The sequence below is a fragment of the Anopheles coluzzii genome, chromosome 3 (genome assembly GCF_943734685.1).
Source record: "Anopheles coluzzii chromosome 3, AcolN3, whole genome shotgun sequence".
Lineage (NCBI taxonomy): Eukaryota > Metazoa > Arthropoda > Insecta > Diptera > Culicidae > Anopheles > Anopheles coluzzii.
In genome coordinates, this window is record NC_064671.1 from 61,517,634 (window position 1) to 61,535,257 (window position 17,624).

A 17,624-nucleotide genomic window follows, 5' to 3' on the forward strand; every position below is an offset into this window, starting at 1 on the left:
TCATGAGTTACCAACACTACTTGAAACAGAATTAGGTTGGATTGTGAGTGGTGCATATAAGCATAATAATTTAAATCAATCAATGGCTTGCACAATTGTTAGTCAAGGGGGAGAAAACGACATAGCTTCTTTGATGAACACATTTTTTAATATCGAAGAAGTTCAAGATCAGAATTTGTGGAACGTTGAGGAACGAGAATGCGAAGATCATTTTCTAGCAACAACAAGGCGTGATGAGAATGGAAGATACGTGGTGCGATTACCACTCAAGGCGGAGAGGGAATTGGGAGAGTCCAAGGAAGTAGCCTTACGGCGGCTGATTGGACTTGAGAGAAGATTTGAGAGGGAACCGAAGGTGAAGGAAGCATATGAAGCGTTTATGCATGAATATATCACTTTGGGGCACATGAATGTCAGAGAAAATGAAAATAGTAGTGACGGTTACTATATGCCGCACCACGCTGTTTTCAAGCAAGATAGCACCACGACAAAGTGTCGTGTAGTTTTTGATGGATCGTGCAAAACGTCAAATGGTCGATCTCTCAATGATATATTAAAAGTAGGTCCAACAATACAGCAAGACACTACGGATATTTTATTAAAATGGCGACGTAGAGCCATAGCAGTGGTCGGTGATGTTGAAAAAATGTACCGACAAGTGTGGGTTCATGAGGAGGATCGAAAGTTCCAACGAATACTTTGGAGATCACATTCAAGCGAAAAAATAAAAACATATGAGCTTAATACAATAACGTACGGAACGGCATCAGCGCCATTTCTTGCGATACGAACCCTAAATCAGGTGCTAGAAGACAATAAGAAAAAATACCCACTAGCAGCATCGCGTATAAATGACTTTTACGTGGATGATTTTATTTCTGGTGTGGATTCAGAGAATGAAGCAAAACAATTGTGCGAAGAAACCAAGGCAGCGTTAGCAATGGGTGGGTTTCCTTTACGAAAATGGGCTTCTAATTGTCCCCATATATTACCATCTGAAACCGAAATTGATAATGTATAAAGGGTAATTGAATTGAAGTCAAGAGAGGGTGCAGTATCAACATTAGGACTTGTGTGTAATCCGATCTTAGACACTCTAGGTGTAAAAATTAGTAAACCAGAAACTTGTGAGATATATACAAAAAGATCGATTATAAGAACAATCGCAAAAATCTATGATCCATTGGGGATTGTGGATACAGTTAAAGCAAAAGCAAAACAATTCATGCAACGAGTTTGGTCATTAAAAAGAGAAAATGGTGACTCATACGGGTGGGATGAAGAAATTCCACAGCAAATGAGACAAGAGTGGGAATTGTTTGAGAGGCAGTTAACACATTTACAAGAAGTACAAGTACCGAGCTGCGTAACGATAGTAGGAGCACGTAATATTCAAATACACGGATTTTGTGATGCTTCTGAAGAGGGTTATGGAGCTTGCGTATATGTGAGAAGCACGAATGGAGAGGAAATAGTTTCGCGATTATTTGTATCGAAATCAAAGGTCACTCCATTAGCTACAAAACACACAATAGCTAGATTAGAACTATGCGCAGCTCATTTATTAGAAAAGCTATTGGTGAAACTCAAAAGGGCCACAGGAGATCAATACGAAACATTTTGTTAGACAGACTCTAGCACAGTAATTTATTGGTTGAAATCGTCTCCAAGTCGTTGGAAAACATTCGTGGTGAATAGAGTATCACAAATACAAAATGCAACAAAAGAATTTGAATGGAGGCATGTGCCTGGGATTCATAATCCAGCAGATGCGGTTTCGAGAGGTAGAAATCCTACCCCTAATCCTTCAAGAGGTTGTTGAGGATAAGCTTTGGTGGCATGGACCAGATTGGCTAGTCCAAGACCCAGAACATTGGCCTAAAAATATAGAGTCAGGAAACATTTGTGAGACAGCGAAAGAAGAAAAACAAACGAAAACTACATTAACATGTATGGTGAAAGAGGAAAGTTTTATAAACAAACTATGCGATAGAGTAGGCTCATTCACAAAACTAAAAAGGATTGTCGCATATTGTCATCGTTTCTTCGATCGTAAGCGAATCAATCGCAAATCTTATTTTGAGTTGAGGGAACTAAAACGTGCTGAAAAGACAATCATTCGATTGGTTCAAAATGAAGTCTATGCAACTGAATACGAGTGTATCAAACAAGGGCAACAAGTAGTGCGAAAATCACCATTGAGAGCAATTAGACCAATACTGGACAAAGATAATGTCATGAGAGTAGGAGGTCGGTTGTCAAACGCCGACATAAAAGACGAACAAAAACATCCTGTTATTATTCCAGGAAAGCACAGGATTGCAGAGTTGATTGCCGACAAGTACCATAAGATACTTCGTCATGCTGGGGCTCAACTGATGATAAACACTATGCAGTTAAGGTTTTGGATAGTGGTAGCGCGCAATGTAGCGAAACGTACAGTTTTCAACTGTGTGAAATGTACTCGTTGTAGACCAAAACTGATTCAGCAGCCAATGGCTGATCTTCCAGAGCAGAGGGTGAGACAAGCTAGACCGTTCTCAATTAGTGGTGTGGACTACGCAGGACCGATAATGGTAAAGGGCACACACCGACGGGCGGTGCCCACAAAAGGCTATATTTCAATATTTGTTTGTTTCGTAACAAAAGCAGTTCATATCGAACTTGTATCAAATCTATCCTCTTCTGCATTTTTAGCTGCACTGCGTCGATTCGTTGCGAGGAGAGGGCATGTTACGGAATTGCATTCGGATAACGGCACAAACTTCCGAGGTGCGAACAATAAGTTGCGCGAACTGTATAAATTACTAAATTCTGATACACACCAAGACGAGGTTGTAGGATGGTGCGCCGAACGAGACATGAAGTGGAAGTTTACACCCCAGCTGCACCACATTTTGGAGGTCTGTGGGAGGCCGCGGTGAAATCTATGAAATTTCATTTAAAGCGCGTGTTAGGTACAGGGCATTTAACGTTTGAAGATTTATCAACCTTATTAGCCGAAATAGAAGCATGTCTAAATTCTCGACCAATTACGGCAATATCAGAAGATCCAAATGATATGGAAGCACTTACCCCAGGGCATTTTTTGGTAGGGAATCAATTACAAACGGTCGCGGAGGTAGATATCGCAGATGTATCAACAAACAGATTAAACCATTGGAGACTGATACAAAAACACATGCAACACATTTGGAATCGTTGGCATCGCGAATATTTAAGTACATTGCAGAAGCGAGCAAAGTGGAACAAAAATGCTATATCGATTGAGCCAGGAAGATTAGTAATCCTACAAGAAGACAATGTTGCAGTATGTAAATGGCCGATGGCAAGAGTAGTGGATTTACACCCAGGAAAGGATGATGTTACACGTAGTAACGTTGAAATGCGCAAATGGCAAGGAAATTCGTAGGCCAATTCATAGAATAGCTCCTTTACCTATAGAATCGTAAATTGAAATCAATTATTGGAATTATGTGGAATTAAGATGAGGAATTTTAAGAAATCAAATAGGAATATGAAAAAGAATTCAATCATTACTGAATATTAAAAAACATTCGTTTTTGGTGACCGGGAATGTTGGCGCCTAAATGGCTGCAAATTTATAGATTGTAAGATTATAGGAAAAAGGGTACATAGGATTATGTTAGTATTAGTGTTAGCAGGACTGTCAGGGTTATGACGAAAATATAAAAGGATTAGTAGCAATCAGACAGTCGACTCGGCAACATGCTTTTGGAAACCACAAAAATATCACAGTAGTTTATGAGCTATCGTTCAGTTACTAAATTATCGTATGGAGCGCATTTTAGAGCCATACCACCACTGTTGGTACTACACCACTATAGATACGTTTACCCTATAGGGTCAATATATATATCAGATCTGGTATGGGATTTGGATCAAATTCACGATCGGTATGGATCAAGTTCAGTTAAAGGACCACTAAGGGGTTAGGATCAGTTCCAGGATCAGGTTCTTGACTAATTATATCGCCTATACGGGAATGGAATCAGTTCCAGCACCAGAATAAGTTTAAAATTTCAGATTCAACATGGGTTCGGGATTAATGCATCGCTTCTTAATGCTGTCAATTCAAGTATCGAACTATCCATACGTAAACATAACAACTATGTGTAAACGCGGCCTCATGAACATTGTATATATACACTCTGATTTCAATAAAACTGTGCATGCTAGCTGTTCTCGGTGTCACTTCATTTGATCACATATCACAACAGGTTATGGGCTCAGTCACCATGGAAAAAGTTATTCTTGGAATTCCGCGGTATAGCGGTGAAGGAAACTTCGACAATTGGTGTTTCCGTGTAAAAATGGGGATGGATGCAGAAAGTGTGTTACATACACTGACTGATGATGTTCCTGAAGACGAAAAGAAAAAGGAATTATTCGATGTTGCGGATCGAAAAGCAAAATGCCTGTTAGTGGGGTTTCTAGCTGATCAATGCTTAGAAACAGTGCGTGATGCAAACACTGCGAAGCAAATGTGGACGTGTTTAAATGAAGTGTATGCAAAGAAATCTGTGGTTAATCAGACAATTTTGCGAAAACAGCTTGGGCGACTCAGGATGCATGAAGGAAACTCCATGCGCGCGCATCTTCATGAATTTGAAGATTTGGTACGGCAGCTCCGAACAGCAGGTGCGAATTTGATAGAAGCGGATATCGTTTCGCAGCTCTTTCTCAGCTTGCCGGACTCGTATGATCCATTGATCACAGCCTTGGAAAATCTTCCTGAAAAAGATTTAAGCGTTGATTTTGTGAAGCAACGTTTGTTGGCCGAAGAATGTAAAAGAAGTGAACGTCTTGTGAATAGTGACAGTGGGGCTTCGGCGGCGTTCGTCGGACGAAAGGAACAAAAACGATTTTCTGGAAAGTTTCACAAGTGCGGTAAAATAGGCCATGTGAAAAAGGACTGTAGGGTCTCGAATGCGCGAGGAAATGAACGAAAAAGTGACGTAAAAAATGATGCGTGTTTCATGATTGGGACAATCAGTGATAATGAGATAACCACATGGATTGTGGATTCGGGTGTTTCGGAGCACATTACGAACAATAAAGAAATTTTCATCGAGCTTAACAAAATGGAATTTCCCATGAATATTGCAGTGGCAAAAGAAGGTGCGTGCATTACAGCTACTCACCGGGGAAACATTTCGCGCTTGAAAAATGTGCACAGTAAAATTTCTGGTGCAATTAATTTAGAAAATGTATTATAGGGGAAAGCGGGGCAAAATGGGCATGTTAAGCAGTTTACTGAATATTCCTTTGAATATGCCACAAAACACAATTTTTCTTTCATTATTGTATGCCTCCACCATTTATCTATGGATTAAAATTGCCACATAGAATGAAAACAACTTAAAAACAATAAAATAATGTAAAATAAAAGTTGATGTTTTACGAGAAGCTATTTTGACACACGGGGTAAAATGGGCACAGCCCTGGGGCAAAATGGGCATATGTAAACAAACTGTGAAACGTCAAAACACTGGGGCAATATGGGCCACAACAACTGCGCTTAGGTAATGGTCTATGCTTTTGCGCACGTTTCATGAAATGTATTTTTCGTTCTTTCTTTTGATTTGCTGGTCAGAAAAGCCCTTAAAATTCTTCCAAAAATATGTTATCAAAATTATAACAGTTTTTACACGTTTAAATCTACAAAATCGAATGTTTTGAAGCTGTGCCTGTTATCATTATTGAGGCGACAAATACAACACCATAGCCTCACCAAGCGCCGTATGTCAAAAGCATTTGCCCATTTTGCCCCAAGCGTAACTGCCCATTTTGCCCCACGTGAAGCATTTTTGTATTTTTTGTTATATTAGTAAAAATACGAATTCAATCGCCTTGATTGCTTCAGACAAATTGTAAAGAAATATCATATCTTTAAAAATATATCATTAAAAACTTCAACGCATCCCTGTGACACACGTTTAAGCTTATTTTCGAAGTGGCAAAAATTACATCAATATGCTGCTAAACCTTATTTTGCATTTTTCTTAGTTATTTGTTATGTAAGGGTTATGAAACTTACATGGTGTTCATAGAACACTCTAATGAATACATTTTGAGCATTGGAAAGTATCTTTGTATTCAAATAATGCTTAAATAGAGGGTGCCCATTTTGCCCCACATGCCCATTTTGCCCCGCTTTCCCCTACATTCCGGAAGCAAGAGTAAACTTGTTATCGGTGCGAAAAATGGAAAACGCAGGTTTTAAGGTCGTTTTTATGAAAGGGGAAATAAAAGTGTTCAGAAACTCCGAATTAGTTTTGGCCGGTGAAAATTGTGGAAATCTATATAAAGTAGAGCTGTATCAAGAAAAATCGAATCGTGCTTTGTTCAGTGGTAAAATTCCGGAAGAATACGATTTGTGGCATCGTCGGTATGGACACCTCAATTCGAAAAATTTGCAAGTGCTTATGAAAAATAATATGGTGTTGGGGCTACCGATCAGTGCTGTTCCACGAAAAGAAGACAAAGTGTGTGAAGCGTGTATCACAGCAAAACAAACAAGAGAATCTTTTTCTATGCGGAGTGGACAACAATCGTCAAGAATCCTGGAACTCGTGCACTCGGACGTGTGTGGTCCGATGCAGAACAATGAGGTTAACGGTGAACGATATTTTGTTTCGTTCATCGACGATTGCAGCAAATTCACTGTGGTGTACCTGATGAGAACAAAGGCGGAGGTTTACCAGAAATTCCGTGAGTATGAGGCCATGGTGTGTGCAAAGTTTGGTGTGCGCGTTTCCAAACTTCGATGCGACAACGGTGGCGAATACAAAAGTCGTGAATTTCAATTGTATTGCAAACAAAGAGGCATACAAATGGAATGGACAAACCCGTACACGCCTGAACAAAACGGTACAAGTGAGAGGATGAATAGGACTCTCGCGGAAAAAGCGCGCTCTATGTTGGAAGACAAAAGCCTTGACAAAAAGTTGTGGGGTGTGGCAGTTCAAACTGCAGCTTATTTAGTAAATCGAAGCCCTGCTGCTGCTATTGGAAAAACTCCTTATGAGTTGTGGAATAAGCAGAAACCCAACGTTGCAACCTATAGGTTTTTGGATCGGACGCTTTTGTGCATATACCGAAACAATTTCGTGGAAAGTTTGATGCAAAGTCATGGAAGGGAATATTTGTTGGATATTCCGCAAATGGTTATCGAATTTGGAATCCTCAGAAAAACTGTATTAGTTGCTCGCGTGATGTGATCTTTGTGGAGAATTCTAGTGGGCGCTATCCTGACGAAAGTGAAGTGGTTATTCCAAAAGAAGTTGATCCCGTTGTTGTGTAAGATGATGAACAAGAAGAAGAGTTAGAAGCAGATTCTCTTGAAACTAGTTTCAACAGTGCTGATGAGACATTAGTGAACAACAATGAAGAATCTTTTGATGAAGAAGAGGTTTCTCGTCGTGAAATAAAACCTCCCAAGTGGCATGCAGATTTCGATATGAGTTATGCTGGTTATGCTTTCAATGCGCTGAGCTTCGTCAACAACATCCCAAGCTCGATTTCCGAGCTGAAGAAAAGAGATGACTGGGGAAAATGGCAATCCGCCATGGACAGCGAGATGCAAGCGATGCAGAAAAACGACAGCTGGACACTGGTAAAGCCACCTAAAGGTAGGAAAATTATACCCGCTTGGCAAAGAGTAACTCATTTTGATGCCTCTCGCTACCCCTGGCCTTAGTTTTAAAGGAATCATGCGACACACTCGTACTCCACTACCCCATCCCATGGAAAAACGCTCCCACCATCGAGGTGTTGACCAAAATTTCGCTGTGTGCATGAGACACACACTCGCAATCCTCCAGCCCTCCACAGCTGAACGCTCCCACCGTTGTGAAGTTGCGAGAATTTTTGCTCTGAGCGTGAGACCCTGAAGCGCAAGAGATGACACTATGTGTAAAGACGATCATAATTCGATATGGTCAAAAAGCGTCGATTATCGTTTTATTTATCTGGTAATGATGTTTTCACTTCATCAAAATTTTAAACATTAACAACTAGGCTGAGAACAATAGTTGAAATGTAAATCAGAATAAATTAAATTCATTTGATGTAAAATAAATTCCATTATACTCTATTTTGACCATATGATCAACACTTATACATAGTGCCATTTATTTTGTGTTCTTCACTCTCGCGCTGTGTTGTGATCGTTCGAAACTCATTGCCAGAACGAATGCAAATTTCATTTTGGAAGGATTGGTGCTGGAAGATGCAACGAAAATAATTAAATGTTAATAGAAAAGAGGTTAAGTAAATCGTGAAAGATGTCAACGCAGGCGTAACTGCAGTTTGTTTTGTTACATGATCTACGGGTAAGTGCATGCATAAGAAGAAGAATCTTGCAAATGATGTTTGTGTTCTAACAATCGTACTGCTTTTAATGTTTGTTTATTCTTCTATTATTTTCCATCACACCTAGCTATTTCATTGCCAAAGCTCCTGATAACAGATCAAAGCAGATGGATCGGGCATACAGAGTTGCCATTTAACATTAAATATCTTCTTGATCGGTAAGTTTTAAACAGTACTAGTTTTGTTCACCATTCTAATGCTCGATTAATCTTTCATTCCTCAGGCAAACACATCAAACTATTGTAACGCAGTAAATGTGGACTATTCTCTTCTAGTGATGAAAGCGAACTAAACCTTTATTGAACATTTATATGACTACTATGATGAAGAATCAATCATGCATGCTTGGATTCCTTCACTCCTCCTCAAGCTGCAACGATTGAAGTCCCAACTTCTTACGGCAAGTTTCCAACTTCACTTTTGACAATGGCTTTGTCAACGCGTCAGCAATCATACGTTCGGAAGGGCAGTATTGAACCTGTATAACGTTGTTATTCACCAGGTCCCGGATAAAATTGTACCGGGTGTCGATGTGCTTAGTCCTTCTACATCCCCCTTCGGCTCGCAACATCGCCAGGCAGCTCTGGTTATCTTCACGGATAACGATTGGTCCAGTTGTCTTCTCACCTACATCTTTCATAAGTTTTTGCAACCAGAGCAGCTCTCGTCAGGCCTCCGCTAAAGCGACATATTCCGCTTCGGTCGAGGAAAGGGTCACGCACTGCTGCTTCCGAGCTGACCACGAAATCGGTCCACCTAAATGAAAAATGAATCCCGAGTTCGATTTTCGATCTTGATGGTCGCCCGCCCAATCGGCAGCAACGTATGCTTCAAGCTGCCCATCTTCACCAAGTTTCAATTTCAGATCTGCTGTTGAATTCAGATATCGCAATATTCTCTTGGCTTCCGTCCAATCAGCTTGGCAAGGATTGCTCACCTTGCGCCCGAGGATGGATGCACTGATGGCAATGTCGGGCCGCGTGTTGACCGAAACGTACAGCAAAGCACCCACCAAGCTTTGGAAATCGTCGTTTCGAGGCATTGGTTTCTCCTCCTTTTGCTGTATTTTCGGGTAACCGGGGTCCATTGGGATACGGGATGGTCTTGCATCTTCTTGTCCGAATCTTTTAGCAATCCTACGAATGTACGAGGCTTGATCTAACAAATATTCCCCATTCTGTCCTCGTTCAATTCGTATACCCAGATAATTCCTTACATCGCCCAGGGTGGTTATCTTAAAATGTCGTTTCAAAGTGGTTTCGATGTCTTCATACTCTCTGTCCTCAGAGCAAGCAACAAGCATGTCATCCACATACAACAGTATGAATGACCATCGATCACGCTTGTTCTTCACAAACAGACAAGGATCTGCTTCTGAAGAATGGAACCCCAAACTCCGAAGCACTTTGGTTATAGTTTGGTTCCATACTCTTCCTGCTTGCTTCAAACCATATAGACTCTTTTTCAGCAGACACACGTCATTTTTTGAACCAATTTCAAATCCAGTCGGTTGTTTCATATAGATCGTCTCTGCCAGGTCTCCATACAAGTATGCCGACTTAACGTCCACATGTTTCACAATCAACTTTCTTCTAGCAGCGATTGATAACAAAGTGCGAAAAGTGGTCTGCTTCGCCACGGGGGCAAAAACTTCGTCATAGTCCGCACCATACACTTGGCTGAAACCTTTTGCAACAAGTCTTGCCTTGTATTGGACTATTTTGCCGTCGCCGTCCATCTTTCTTTTAAAAACCCACTTACTGCCCACAGCTTTGCGGTCTTTGGGCAAAGAAGCGATTTCCCATGTGGCATTTTCGTGCAAGGACTTGATCTCCTCCTCCATTGCACGCTTCCACAAGTCTCGATCTGGGCAACTCATGGCTTCTTCAAATGTACGGGGCTCGCAGTACTCCTGGGTGATTAAAATTCTTTCATTTGAGGATATTCTTACCATTCCAGTTGTTTCTCGGAAACGTTCAGGTGGTACACCCTTTGTGCTACGGGATGATCGTCGAACCGTCAGCTCCTCAGCTGCCCTTTCGAGAGTGTATCCATCATCACCGTCATCTTCGTGCATAGAATCGCACATACTGGAATCCGTATCCGTTAGCTCCTCCTCAATTAGAGTTTCATCGGTGCTGTCTTCTTCTTCAGATTCTAGACGATAACCGACATCGTCATCGAAATCAGAATCGTCATCGAAAGGCAAATCATCGTCGAATTCGTACTCAACAATTTGAGGATTCGTCTTTTTCGAACGATTAATCGAGGCATGTTCGAAATCTTCCATTTCGATAAACTTCGCATCACGGCTAAGGGTTATCTTATTGGAGGTAGGATCTACAAAACGAAACGCTTTATGATTGTCAGCATATCCTACAAACATAAGCTTCTTCCCCTTTGGATCGAGTTTACTGCGCTTCTCAGCTGGCACATGAACAATAGCTGAGCAACCAAAGATGTGCAGATTACTGTAGTCCGGTTGCTTCCCATACCATAATTCAAACGGCGTCTTCTCGATAGACCTCGATGACGAAATGTTTTGGAGATATACTGCTGCATTGATTGCTTCGGCCCAAAAACGATACCCTAGTTTCGCATCAATCAACATGCAGCGAGCCATTTCTACCAACGTCCGATTTTTTCGTTCAGCAACTCCATTTTGTTGCGGGGAGTAACCTGCTGTAAACTGCGGAACGATTCCTTTGGCCCGATAGAATTGACCCAAACGTTTGCTTTTGTACTCACCGCCTTGGTCTGAGCGGATGACAATTGGATTCCTTCCAAAACGATTATGGACCATAGTGACATACTCTTCGATCACTTCAGCTGCTTCAGATTTTCGTTTCAAAAAATACACCGTTGTATAGCGACTAAAATCATCGATCATTGTTAAGAAGTAGCGTGATCCACCTGACGTCACTGTATTCATGGGACCACAGATGTCCGTGTGTACCAGGTCCAAAACTCTCGTTGATTGTCGTTCCGTAATCGGCGGGAAGGGTTTTCGAGCAATCTTCCCTTGAACACAACACTCACAGGTCTGGAAAATGTCGCATTTCTTGATAGAAATTCCCTTCGCCAAGCCTTCACGTGCAACTCGCTGAATTGCGTTAGGGTCCCGGTGCCCTAGCTTGCGATGCCATGAATGAATGCAGTCTTTCGTGTGATGAACAACCTTCATGCTTCGTTCCATGCTGCTTTTCAACTGGTACAGTCCATCTTTTTCTATAGAAACCGTTGCTAGGATACCTTCGCATTCCACTATACAACCTCGGGTTTCATCAAACGTTACCTTCGCTCCTTTGTTGACGAGTTTTCCAACAGAAATCAAATTCGACTCTAATTCCGGGACATAATACACGTCGTTCAGAGTAATCTTCCGTCGATCTCCATTTTCGTCATAGTAGTACAAATGACCGGAACCAACACCCTTGACAACCGTCTCATTGCCATCGGCTAGAGTGATGCTCACACCTGTGCTTTGTTTGAGCTCATCAAAGAATGCTCGATCGCAACACATATGTGAGGTGGCTCCAGAGTCAATTATCCAAGACTTCGATTGCTCTCGTTTCTTGGATACCACGCCTACTGTAAACGAAAATTCAGAAGATTTTGCTACTTTACCCTTAGGCTTGGGCTTCAAAGACTCTCTTTGTCCACCGGAAGAAGAACAATTTTCATTTTTCCTCGAATAATCACGCATCGTAGTAGATGTAGGCGTATTATTCGATCCCATCGGACAATCACGTTTCATATGCCCGGGTTTTCGACATCGATGACACGTAATCTTCTTCTCAGGACCAACGCGTAAGATGGATTCGCTTTGATGGGATTTCTCCATCCTTTTCTGCGCTTCATCTAACAGCTTACTTTTCACCAATTCCATGGTCAGGTCGTCGTCCGAACGAGTTTCCAACGTCGTTGTGAGATGATCGTAGGATTCTGGCATACTTTTCAGAACCATGGCCACTTTCAAGCTCGAATCCACCCAAGTAGCCTTAAGAAACTCTATTTGATTATTAACAGTTTCTTAAAGCCGTTAAAAATCAAATAGAGTTTCTTAAGGGAATATGACATTTGCTTGCGTTACAGCATAACGACATGTTCCGTTACCTTGTTATTTTTGACTCAGACCAATATAACTGACAGTGTTATTCAAATTTTGTCAACACTATGTAGTTTCTATGTAGTTTAAGCAGAGTTTAAAAACCATTTTATTTTTAATATTTATTTAATTAAGCACTCTGATTTTAATTGCAAAACATTTCATTATTTTAATCACATGTTTAATATTTGATTTCAGTTTATCTTTATTTGATATGACAATTAAAAAGAAAATAGAATAAATATTTTGTTTAATTTTGATGGAGATTTTCGACGTATTAACACATCGCATACCATTTTCCAAACTAAAAATATATTATATTTAAAATCATTAAATTATTTGATTTAATTAATTTGCTCTTGATGAAGATACTTTTTGAGACATACTGTATGTGCTGCGCCGCCATTCATAATGTCAAAAAGTTCGTCAAGCTTCGTGTGTGATGAAAGGCGACAAGAAAAGCAAGCAGCCGCAAATTTTACAGCTTGTAATTTGTGTATTATCAAGCTTGTACAACAGGTTAGTGTATCTTTATCACCATTATCATCGCATTAACTATATTTTTAATATTTCTCGCAGCATTTAAACTCGGTGGTAGAGTTCCGCCCGCTCCATCAAATACAGAGAATGACGCCGTCCAATATTGTTCCTGCCTCGCGGTCGTGCACTACCGTCAGCACTGCACTAGCCGCAACAAAACATGCGCCCCTTGTCCCACATTTCCATAATCTCGACGGTGGTCAACAGCTGTACGACGGCCGCCTACAGCCACCGGGATAGCCTCCCGGTTAACCTGCGGCGCAAGAGCACGCAAGCGTTTGGTGGCGGCGGCTGTGAAATGATGGTGCACCTCGGTAAATATGGTGCACGAGAAGAATTCTTCCCGCTAAAGGCATCCTTTTGGGCACTGAAATCGTACGACGCCTACGGAGACAGTAACAACAACAACAATCCGGACAGGAGACGGATCTCAGTCGGTTGTATGAAAACAGCAAGGTGCACTAGATCGTGAAACACTGGCCGTCCAGTACGACACAGGCCTTATCAGCAGATGGCATGGAACTGCCGCGTACAATGAGGCCGCACCGTGACGCCCCGCGCTGTAGCCCTCGTTTACGCACCGAAGTTAAGCAGTTCCATCGGGATGTCTTCACCGCGCCGGATCATTTGCGGGACGATAGCGACAAATGTCCCGCCGTAGGATCCAACCAATATGGTGGATAATTAATATTAAAAATACAAATTACATTAATTTAATTCATAAAAAAATGAAAACGATAGCTCAACGAAGAAATAGACACACGATGACTAAAACGGAAAGAAACCTATTGCCATCCTTGTCGATTTTTTCGTTAATTTTGATCCTTTTCGTTAAAAATACCGGTTAAATTTTAAATTTTAACGAAACATTGACGAAGCCAGGAGAGCGTTACGCAGTGTTTTAAGCCCTGGAATTACTGCTGTATGGAAAGCTAAAAGTAATACTTTTAGGCATACTTTTAACGGTTTCTTAACAAGATTGTGCTACTTGGGCAGTTCCTGGCCCGCGTTCATCAGACTTGAGAAAAGTTCATCCATTCGAAACAAATGCGCCTCCATGTCACCGCTCTCGTCGTACTCCGCCTTGCAGAGTTTCTTCAGGAGCGATACCTTGGTAGACATCGTCGTTTTTTGATGATGTTTCTGGAGTGCATCCCACGTACCTTTGGCCGTCTTGCAGTCACGGATCAAAGGGTGCTGGCAGTCATCCACAAGAAGAGCGATCGTAGCCCGGGCTTTAGCGTCACCTTCCTTCCAGGTTTCGGTCAATGGTTCAGGGGCGGCCGTTGACACGAACTTCCACAGGTTTTCCCGGACTAGCAACATTTCGACTTTGAATCGCCATGTTTCATATCCACCGCTACGGAGCTTCTCGATACAAAACTTTCCGCCATCCATTTCAAATATTACTTGCTTCTAAAATAGTTTGTCTGGGCCCATAACCTGTTGTAACGCAGTAAATGTGGACTATTCTCTTCTAGTGATGAAAGCGAACTAAACCTTTATTGAACATTTATATGACTACTATGATGAAGAATCAATCATGCATGCTTGGATTCCTTCACAAACACCAAGTGTTTCTCTTCCAACAGCACGCGCCATTGGTGGAGCAAGCAGCCAACGATTTTATCGCCAGTACGCGCCATCAAGAATTGATATTTTGCCAAACAGTACTGTGAATAAAAAACTGCACACTTACTGTCGGAATTTCCTGGAATTTTTTGATCGGTCCACGCTCGCGGGAATGGTGGGTCCATTGAGGAGAAGGAAAGAAAGGGTGGGAGCGAGGATTAACCAAAAACGCGGCATTGAGAATGAGGGGAGGTGCGCTCAGCGCTCACGCTGGGACACTCACGATGCTTGAAACCCGCTTGGCAAAGAGTAACTCATTTTGATGCCTCTCGCTACCCCTGGCCTTAGTTTTAAAGGAATCATGCGACACACTCGTACTCCACTACCCCATCCCATGGAAAAACGCTCCCACCATCGAGGTGTTGACCAAAATTTCGCTGTGTGCATGAGACACACACTCGCAATCCTCCAGCCCTCCACAGCTGAACGCTCCCACCGTTGCGAAGATAGAAATTTTGCTCTGAGCGTGAGACCCTGAAGCGCAAGAGATGACACTATGTGTAAAGACGATCATAATTCGATATGGTCAAAAAGCGTCGATTATCGTTTTATTTATCTGGTAATGATGTTTTCACTTCATCAAAATTTTAAACATTAACAACTAGGCTGAGAACAATAGTTGAAATGTAAATCAGAATAAATTAAATTCATTTGATGTAAAATAAATTCCATTATACTCTATTTTGACCATATGATCAACACTTATACATAGTGCCATTTATTTTGTGTTCTTCACTCTCGCGCTGTGTTGTGATCGTTCGAAACTCATTGCCAGAACGAATGCAAATTTCATTTTGGAAGGATTGGTGCTGGAAGATGCAACGAAAATAATTAAATGTTAATAGAAAAGTGGTTAAGTAAATCGTGAAAGATGTCAACGCAGGCGTAACTGCAGTTTGTTTTGTTACATGATCTACGGGTAAGTGCATGCATAAGAAGAAGAATCTTGCAAATGATGTTTGTGTTCTAACAATCGTACTGCTTTTAATGTTTGTTTATTCTTCTATTATTTTCCATCACACCTAGCTATTTCATTGCCAAAGCTCCTGATAACAGATCAAAGCAGATGGATCGGGCTTACAGAGTCGCCATTTAACTTAAAATATCTTCGTGATCGGTAAGTTTTAAATAGTCCTAGTTTTGTTCACCATTCTAATGCTCGATTTATCTTTCATTCCTTAGGAAAACGCATCAAACAGCAAGTGTTTTTCTTCCAACAGCACGCGCCATCGGTGGAGCAAGCAGCCAACGTTTTGATCGCCAGTACGCGCCATCAAGAATTGAAATATTCCCGAATAGCTCTGTGAATAAAAAACTGCACACTTACTGTCGGAATTTCCTGGAATTTTTTTATCAGTCTACGCTCGCGGGAATGGTGGGTCCGTTGAGGAGAAGGAAAGAAAGGGTGGGAGCGAGGATTAACCAAAAACGCGGCATTGAGAATGAGGGGAGGTGCGCTCAGCGCTCACGCTGGGACACTCACGATGCTTGAAATAAAATGTTAACAAGCATCGATTTCAAGCATGCATGTCGCGCGACATTTTGCCAAGCGCCCTCTTGGCAGAAATCGCCTGTACACTCTGCCTCTCGCTACCCCCGCTCTACACTTGCGAGCAATCATGCGACACACTCGCACACTTCCATACGTCTCCACCCCTGAACGCTCCCATCGTTGAGGTGTTAAGCAAAAATCGGCTCTGAGCTTGAGAGACACACTTGCACTCCACCAACCCCCCATGACCGATTGCTCCCGTCATTGTGATGATGGGTTATTGTTACATCTGTGTGTGAGATCCTCGCTCTCACTCCGCCATGCCTTACCAACCTACTTCATGCCGCAATGCTTCCACATTTGCGGTGTTGGTAAAATTTTCAATTTGATGAGAGAGCGAAAGAAACTATGGGCGAATCATAGTTCTATTTGTCAAAACAGAAATAAAACAGATAAGCATAATTTAATGATATTTAATACAACACACAATAATTTACAACTAGTTTAAGAGTAATAATGATTCTTTAAATGTGTGTTGTGTTTTATATCTTTTTTTCCTGGCAATTGAAAGTTGTACATAAAACTATTCTAAAAATTTGGACAAGTATTGAAGCTGTCCCATAGTGATAAAAGTTGTTTTCTTCATCTGCGGTTCGCCTCCCTCGTTTGACAGATATCAGTGTTGACAAAAATTGGCTTGGTTTGGTTCGGTGAAATTCTGAAGTGATTTATGCTGTTTAACTAATATTATTTCAATAAAGTACAGTTTAATTTGCTTGTGCTTACCGAGCATATAAGTGCAGTTAACCAATATTTATTTAATTGACTTATAGTGTCAGTGTGCGCAAGCGTAAAGGCGTTAAATTGATTTAAATTAGCAGGTAAGTTGTGTAAAGTGTGATGATTGCTGGTGTTTTTTCTTTTTGAGTTTATAAACTGTATATTGTTATAGGATCCAGATATCCAGTTCGTAACGGCTCGAAGCAACGGGCAATTGTGGATCAGAAAGGAGGAAAGAAAGGGTGAGAGGGGAGAATAGTGAGCGAAAGCACTCACAGCCGGTGAGTGCGTAGCTTAAATGGATAGCGGTAGCTTAAACGATCAAGCCTCTCGTGAGCGGGCACTCAGCGTGGCTTAAACTTTTGAATGCCAATAAGCTTTGTTTAAGCTACGAGTTTAAGCCTACATGTCGCGCGATTTCTGTCAGAAGGGCGGGAATAAAATGTTAACTAGCATCGATTTCAAGCATGCATGTCGCGCGACATTTTGCCAAGCGGGAAGATTGGTTGCTAGGGGTTTCACCCAGAAGCCAGGTATAGATTATACTGAAACCTATTCACCTGTTGCCAAGTTAGATACATTACGTATGGTTCTGGCATTAGCAAACGAAAAACGAATGCATATCCATCAGATGGATGTTAAAACTGCTTTTTTAAATGGTGATTTATCCGAGGA

At 41.4% G+C, this 17,624-nt stretch overlaps 1 protein-coding gene and 1 long non-coding RNA gene across 3 annotated transcripts; both read left to right on the forward strand.

Moving 5' to 3' along the window:
* Window positions 1-8,046: 8,046 nt before the first annotated feature.
* Window positions 8,047-16,012, forward strand: LOC125907456 (uncharacterized). Of its 2 annotated transcripts, XR_007452665.1 has the most exons (3): window positions 8,047-8,357; window positions 15,704-15,794; window positions 15,860-16,012. It is a non-coding gene; the product is annotated as an uncharacterized LOC125907456 (long non-coding RNA). The 2 variants fall into 2 exon arrangements; XR_007452664.1 differs by lacking the exon at window positions 8,047-8,357 and having other exon boundaries at window positions 15,606-15,794.
* LOC125907454 (uncharacterized) lies at window positions 12,746-13,307 on the forward strand. Its single transcript, XM_049609796.1, has 2 exons — window positions 12,746-13,024; window positions 13,085-13,307. The coding sequence occupies exons 1-2, from the start codon at window positions 12,917-12,919 to the stop codon at window positions 13,283-13,285; spliced, it is 309 nt and encodes a 102-aa protein (XP_049465753.1). The 5' UTR covers window positions 12,746-12,916; the 3' UTR covers window positions 13,286-13,307.
* Window positions 16,013-17,624: the final 1,612 nt, after the last annotated feature.

What these genes read in the sequence shown, in the direction of transcription:
- LOC125907454 (XM_049609796.1), top strand. Translation starts at nt 12,917, where the DNA reads ATGTCAAAAAGTTCGTCAAGCTTCGTGTGTGATGAAAGGCGACAAGAA. An exon ending in TTATCAAGCTTGTACAACAG is followed by an intron (nt 13,025 to 13,084) that starts GTTAGTGTATCT and finishes TATTTCTCGCAG; the next exon opens with CATTTAAACTCGGTGGTAGA.